Source organism: Dendroctonus ponderosae, unplaced genomic scaffold (genome assembly GCF_020466585.1).
Source record: "Dendroctonus ponderosae isolate FM_Combo_2020 unplaced genomic scaffold, Dpon_F_20191213v2 Dpon_F_20191213_1, whole genome shotgun sequence".
Lineage (NCBI taxonomy): Eukaryota > Metazoa > Arthropoda > Insecta > Coleoptera > Curculionidae > Dendroctonus > Dendroctonus ponderosae.
In genome coordinates, this window is record NW_026017110.1 from 25,688,587 (window position 1) to 25,696,171 (window position 7,585).

At 36.7% G+C, this 7,585-nt stretch overlaps 1 protein-coding gene across 1 annotated transcript in view; it reads right to left on the bottom strand.

The window, feature by feature from the left end:
- Nucleotides 1-7,585, bottom strand: part of LOC109543692 (AF4/FMR2 family member lilli) — a gene marked incomplete at its 3' end in the record, with an annotated part of 101,483 nt that overhangs the window by 2,220 nt on the left and 91,678 nt on the right. Inside the window, 9 exon segments of the mRNA XM_048661415.1 lie at nt 583-679; nt 744-1,007; nt 2,779-3,021; nt 3,148-3,287; nt 3,339-3,513; nt 3,659-3,924; nt 4,062-4,608; nt 4,673-4,806; nt 4,927-5,101. Coding sequence (XP_048517372.1) covers nt 583-679; nt 744-1,007; nt 2,779-3,021; nt 3,148-3,287; nt 3,339-3,513; nt 3,659-3,924; nt 4,062-4,608; nt 4,673-4,806; nt 4,927-5,101 — 2,041 coding nt within the window.

Genomic DNA, 7,585 nt, shown 5'->3' on the forward strand with positions numbered 1-7,585 from the left:
AAATGCATATAATTGCATATTTGGAATAAAAATTATGCATATATATGCGCATATTTTGATTGAATTTAACTGCATATATTCCGCGCTTTAATTATTATCATTGACCTAAGGAAAGGGAAATATGACTTCTCACAAGAGAAATGGAGCAACTAATGGCGACTTCTATCATCACATTTCAAGTATGAAGTTGATGGCTTTTATTTTTGGCTATTTTTATTTATTATAACCTATTATTCGTGTTATGTTCTTTATACGAATAAAAAATATTGTTCGATACGAGGGCAAAACTCCGTTTTTCGAACTCCTGACGAACTGAAACGCTGTAATCGTTCAAAAAACGACACTTTTCACCCTTGAATGGAAAACTACTATTTCGAACTAGTGACCGATTGACAAACGCCATCGTCGTTCGAAAAACAACACTTTTAGACCTTGCATCGAAAACTATTTTGAATACTGACTACAAACAATTTCGTTTTGCTTAATGTATGCCGAAAAAAGCGCACAAAAACCGTGCGATCAAAACCCACAGTCACACAAGTGAACAGTTTCCAAGTGATAATTGCAATGCATCGTACTTACCCTTGAATAGTATTCGCTGACCGTTTTCTGAATGTCCCTTGATTCGTTTTTCCTCATTTTAAACAGCTTATAGTACAATAACGCTTGGCACCGGAAACTATATAGAAAAGAAGGAAATTAGTTTTGTAACAAAGGTTTCCAAATCCTTTCAATTGCTTTACCTTAAAATGGCTAATTTGGTGTGCACTCCCGAGAGGGTGGGCTGTGATCGAAATTTCGAGGAGATGTATTTGATCAGTGATAACGTGTCTTTGTACATTCTGAAGGCGGCCAGTTCGGTCACCACTTCTTGTTCCATGGCGTTACCGGTCAATAGGAAGAACAAAACTGCTTCCAAGTACAACATGCACTGATCGATTGCATCCGATTCTTTGTCAGCCAGATGTTTGAGCCTTTTTGCTTCACTTAGGTAGTGACTGTGGTCTCTAAAAAGTCAGTTAGTGATTAGTAAAGTCACATCGATTTTGGATCGAGATGAAAAAATACTGTTTGATTCAAGTTTCAACATTTAGCTATTTACTGTCTGTTTACTTATATTTAGTGGTGGGAAGAAAGTAACTAATCGGTATTCAAGTACTCGTTACTCATCAGTATCCGAAGTAACCAATACCGAACCAAGCTAGCAAACGAGTATTCAAGTAATCAGTAATCGTTCTCGGAAAATCAAGTCGCCCATCCTAACCTTCGACTCCAAAGCCCAATACTCTACTTACTCGTAGTAGGGATGGTCGGTATTTAACGTAACCGCTAAAATAACAGTGTTCCAAACGTGTAACCTGAAACCGTAGTTGCAGCTAGGCGATTTAACCGTTTTTTTTTATCCGTCTCATAAAATCAATATAGCGGTGCGCACTTCGAACACCGTCAAGCGATCTATCCAGCTGCAGCCGTTTGCCGATTTGAACCGTTCTTTTTGGAACCGTCTCATAAAACCGAAACAGTTGTGCGCACTTCGCACTAGCTGCAGCCGTTTGCTGATTTAAAGGTTGTTTTTGGAACCGTCTGAAAAACCTGAAAACGTGGTTCGCGTCAGCACAGAACCGATGCGGCATCGCCGAGCGCTCTATGCAGTTGCAGCAGTTTCAGTAGTAGTAACCCTTTGTCAACCTTGAGAGATAATTTTCTACATCGCAAATGTGGAAAATAATTCAGACAAACTCAAGCTTTCAAGAAGGCAAAGACCTTAGAGGACGTTAATTTTTACCAATCATGAGGTAAGTTTTTCCGATGTTTTGCTCTCCCAAGAGGAAGAATTTTTTCCCTCAAAAACTGATAAATGTTTTAACACTTTGTGAACTATAATTTCATGTTTTAATTGTGAATTGGTGTTTGCAGTTTGTGTAAAATTTTAAATCTGATGATGGCGCTGTTGTCTTGCCAAAACGTAATGAAATAAACAATGTTTCAAAATTTTTACTTCACACTTTGACTGAAACCCAGGAAAGATAGGAATATCATAATCATTTTTAAATGACAATTATATTTTTAAACATTTTCGCATATAAACCGTATATTTTATTTAATCACTCTAGTTTTATTATTATCAGTTTTTTTGTTCTTTAAGTAGTTACCTCGGACCTATGTTTTGTTTCTGATTTTAGAATATTTTATTTTATGTTTAACAATGTTAAGAATTATGTTTTTAATAAAGGAAATCATTATATATCATCACTATTTCTACTATCTTCGACATTCTGCTTTTTTAATAAAAAAATTAAAAAGTAACATGTTCCTTTTGGAACCGGATGTTGAAACCTAATACCAAGTTGAAACTGGAACGTTGTAACCCGTTACAGAAAAATAACCGTTTATCACACCTCTTAACTCGTACTCGCTCAGACTAAAGACCTATTTATAAACTTGACGTTGGCGTTACCGTTGCCGTTTGCGCACAACTGACTTAAAAATGGTCTGATTATTTACTCTTAGACGTAAATATACCTATCTAATACGGGAATCATAAATTCAAGGGTTGGATATGGTTTGTATGACTAAATTGCCCGTGTAACAAATCTGAAGAGCAGTAATAAAATACCAATATCGGGCTTCGATTTTCGTTAGACTAACAACTAGAATGAGTCCTTGAATAACTGATCCGAAGTAACGAGTATTGAATCCAAAAGTAACTAGTCGGTACGAGTATTCAAAAGTAATTAAATCGCATACCACTACTGTCTATCACCAAGTCTTACTTACTTCTCTTCATCTTCCTCCGACTCTTCCATATTCTCGAAGTATGAGTAGTACTCCTTCTTCGGCTGACTCGTGGATGCAACTGAAGAACCGGCACCAGTGGGACTAAGGAGCAGCATTGTTTCCCGTTCATGATTAGTTGGAGGCATGTTGATCGCGTTAAGGGATTCGGAAACAAGTGATCGAGATTGGGAAGAAACCGTCGAGCTTTTGTGATGTTCGGCTGGTGTCTCGTCGATTTTAGGCCTACAATCGAGAACATTCATAAATAACTATTTCTACCATGGCAAAAATACTTACAAGCATCTGATGCAGATTATACAATTACGTATTTCTTATTATCATTTAGAATGCGATTGTCACTCTACTCACTTTTTCGTCCTAGATTTGGTCTTATCCTTCGTATTATTAGTCTTCTCTTTCTTTTCCTTTTTATGGGAGCTCCTGCTAGCGGAAGATATCAACTCCGAACTGTTGCTGCTGCTACTTGTTTTGAGTTTTTTGCCTTTCGCCTGATTTAGACAAAGTTAATACAAAGCAATCCAAAGTCATCATTCCACTACCTTCAACTCATTATTCACATCAACTGGCAAGTCGAGCTTTGATTTTGAAGTCTCTTTAACTCCCATGCTGCTTTTACCATCCCTCTCCAATCCACAGTCATTAAGTTGCTTGTTGTCAGATTCAGTCTTTGGTTTCACATGTTCAGTTGAAGATTCTAGATGCCGGCGTTTGGCCCTAAGCAATAGCAAAAAGTTAAGTTAATTAACTGTTCAACTCGAAAATAAACCGATTTGGCTACAGTTTTCAAACGAAGATGTGAGCATGTCCGACAATAGGATACCAAAGAGCCAATATAAATTAAATCATGGAAAGTACCTACCTTTCAACCTGCTTCTTCAGTGATGCAAGAAAATTTGTATTGAGGTTACTCAAATCTAGCTGTATTTTCAGGGACGTTCCTACAGGATGAATGGGTGGCACTCGCTCTTCTTTAGCATTTGCTACCCGGTTAGAACTATCACTACGGTTTCGAACGGCGATGTTTTCAGTCTTTAGTTTCGCAACGCTACTGCTGTTGCTTTTGCTGGAAGCAGATTTTGCCGCACGGCTTTCGGGGTGCGGTTCTAATGGAGAGGGTGGCCGTTCCTGCAAACAAATGATTCTTTAGTATTTAAATTTTAAACAGTTAAAAAGTTTTAAAAATTAATTTTAAACAGTTAACTTTTCTGTAGGTATGTAGGTTATCGATGGTACAAAAGATTTTTTTTTAGTTGAGAACTTACCGGCGAATGGTGGGATTTTTGCGCTTTTGCTCTAGAAATGGTCGGCATTGCTTCATCGTCCACAGACGAACTGGTTCTTTCATAGTCGCCATCGACTATTATCACGTTAACTCCTGCTTTGCCTTTGCCGCCTTTGCCTCCTTTGCCACCGCCTTTGCCACCGCCCTTACCGCCTTCCGAGTCCCGTTTGAAAGTGAACAGTTTTCTCAGAGTATCGTTCTTTTTCTTATCAGCTATCGATTTGTGCTCTTCGACTTTGATGAGAGTATCATTTCTGGACGATTGCTTTTTAGCGGGTAAATCGATGTCGCTCTCCGAATCGGAAATCTTGTGGACCTCAGACAGTGAATGTGAAGTGCTGGTGCTTGTTTGTCTAGTGATGCGGCTTTTTCGCGTGGCAACCTCATCATCACTGGAATCACTTGAGGATAGGAGGGATTTGCTCGATCCCCTAAAAGCATTCAGCTTATCAGTTTTTCGACGGAAAGGAGAGGTGTTTTCTTTTGGCTTTTCTCGTTTCCGACGCGCTGAGGATTCAGATTCGCTCCTAGAAAATTACACAGAAAGTCAATACAATGGTCATAATGCCAATGAGGCAAAAAGTAGTTTACCTATCTGAAAACCTCTCGCTAAATAATGCCTTGACACTGGTTTTGTTTTTCTTGCCCCATTCTTCGTCTGAGTCATCCTTTGATTTTTTCTTCGACGCCGAATGACTGAGTCTGGTCAAATCCTTGTCAGAATCCTGCAAGTTCATAAAATAAATAACATAAAAACAACCAAATATTTAAATAGCATAAAAAACAATGCAACAAAATCTTTATGCAAAAAAGACTGATGAAACTTTCTAAAAAACTATACTTACTTGGCGGTAACTGGGTCTTCTTCTAACTGGGGAGGGACTGGGACTGTCAGAATCACTGCTGGATGAATCCTTCTTTGATATCGTTCTTTTTCTAGATGGGGTAACTTTCTTCTGAGGGATATCTTCATCCGAACTACTAGGAACTGGAGATTGGCGTGTTTTTCGCGGTCTGCCCCTAAAGAACAAACATTAGATAACATATCCGATGCACAATAGGTAAATTACGTTTCATAAATGACGGTTTCTGGGAGACAAGAAAAATCTACAGTTTTGGGTAACATAAAACAAACATGCGTTTCACATTAGTTAATTTGGACCGGGCGCTGTTGAAATCACTGAAAAGATCTTAAGAAGTGGCATTTTGCTTCTGCAATTCGAAAATGTTAATGTACGTCTATTTAAATTAAACCAAACATGTATCTCAACTCAAGTCCCTTCCAGGTTGTTATTCTACTCAGTCGATTGTCAACATTAATTCCAGCAGGATATTTCAAACGAGAATCCTTCTTTGGATAAAGACGCAACTACCCAAACATTTTAATTTAAATAGAGAACAACAGTGATGATACAAAGTGATTGGGTCGTTCTTCCAATGAAGTTTACCAAGATGCTAAACAGTGAAAATGTTGTAGATGATGATTCTAATACGGAAGATTAGACCCTGCCCTATGATGCTACTAAAAACCCGATTATTCAGAATTGGCATATAATGAATAACGTCCAAAGTATCGTAAAAAAGGATTTTAGAATATACATATTTACACATCAGGAAAAATGGTTGCAAGGCCTTCACAGAATTACAGTTTGCGGGCGGTTTTTTTAGTAAGCTCCCTTTAAAACCAACTGATGTTACACCCATACTTGAAAATTGCAATTCTGGAAACAGCTTTTGACAATATTCCATAAAAATATAATCGCAACATGCATTTTTACCAATAGCTAAACTGGCTATTGGAGAATGTTTTGCGATATTCCAAAATAATTAATTTTACATTTTCTTCTACGAACCCTAACAACTTCGTTATATGTTCGGACGACGCTCATAATTTAAATGTATCGCAGTTTGCTGTAGACTACGGCTACATGAATCGTGTTACAGGTTTTAAAAGAAGGTTTATTATTTTATGGGGTTTAATATAAAATAATATTGTTTTCCATCTGCTTTCGTTGTGGGCAAAGGAAAGCCACTGTTAACAGCTATCCAAAATCAAAGACGTTTGAATTGGTCTAAATCTAAAATATATCGTGGACAACGGCAATCTGGAGTAACGTTATTTTCATGACGAATCGAAATTTCACGTGTGCGTAGGTGATTTTTGGAAAAGAGGAATTGTACCAAAATTAGCGGTCTTTCATAAAGACCGCCTAAAGCGTACGGTAAAATTTCCGCAAAATATATGAGAAGAAAACGCGTTGGCAAATATAAGTTTGTTGGCGGAACTGTTAATGCAGAAATTTTATCAAGTTTAATTCCAACTATGGAATAATATTTTGAAAGTGAACTCTGCACATTTTAACAGGAGCGTGCGCTTTCTCACACAGCTAAAACCCAAACCGTATAAAAACCGTAATAGGGTGTTTTCATTGTATCAAAAATTCTTACAAACTTAACATTAATCTATGGTAATATATGAAAGATTAAATAAGTTTATACTATCTATTTATTGCCATTTTGTTAAATATTTAATGAACAAATTCAGCTAAAATTCAAATTATTCATGAATCTCTAAAACGCATTCCTATTGGTTGTGACGTCCCTGGTCATATAAATGGCGGATTGTTTACGTTCTGTGCATAGTGTTTAGTTGTGTGGTTGTTTCATTAATTATTTTGTGGATTTGAATAATTTATAGTTTGTGTTAAACTAAAAAATGGCATCAGAAGGATTCCTTAAAGCGTCAACAAACAATTTACTATGTGTACATATTTTTATTGTTACCGATTTTTTTAAAAACGCCGAACGCTTTAAATCAGCCGAATTTAAGGGTGCCAAAGCAGTAGCGTAAGAAAAATCGGTAAATTAATTTAGTTTGGGTTAGTTTGGGTCTCTCTCCTTAATATACTAATCTGTCTGTATTGGTTTATGCGCAGAACACAGAGTACAATCGAAGGCATATTCTATCTGCCTCATCATTAGCTTTTTGTTCGTACTTTCATTAAAATGATCCTCGCAACAAAAAAACATTGTATATAAGTTCTATATTGTTGAGGCGGATTCATTTTTTTACAAACTTCTTCTTGGGTATTTCGCCGTAAAAAATTGTATCTTTAAAAAGGACAGAATTTCCTCACGTCTTCTATTACAGATTGATAAATAGTGCTCCTATTTCGCAATAAGAACGAATTATTTATCAAAAAGTAATCAAGAACTATCACCTAGAGGGAATCCTGCGACACACTTAGGCTCAAGCTGTAAGAGAAAATTCCAATTAGAAAAGAAATTAATTTGAAAAATTACTTTGACGTTTCGATAGCTATTTTCTGCTATCGTTATCAAAAGAACCTAAATGAACTTAAAAAAGAGTATGTCAATAAATTGTGTAACAATAGTAGGATAATACTGTACCGTGGATGGCCGAGTATTAAACTCTTTCTTCAGCTTACAACTTTTATTCCACTCGGTACAACTTTAACTACGGAACAGGAACAAACTAACTTC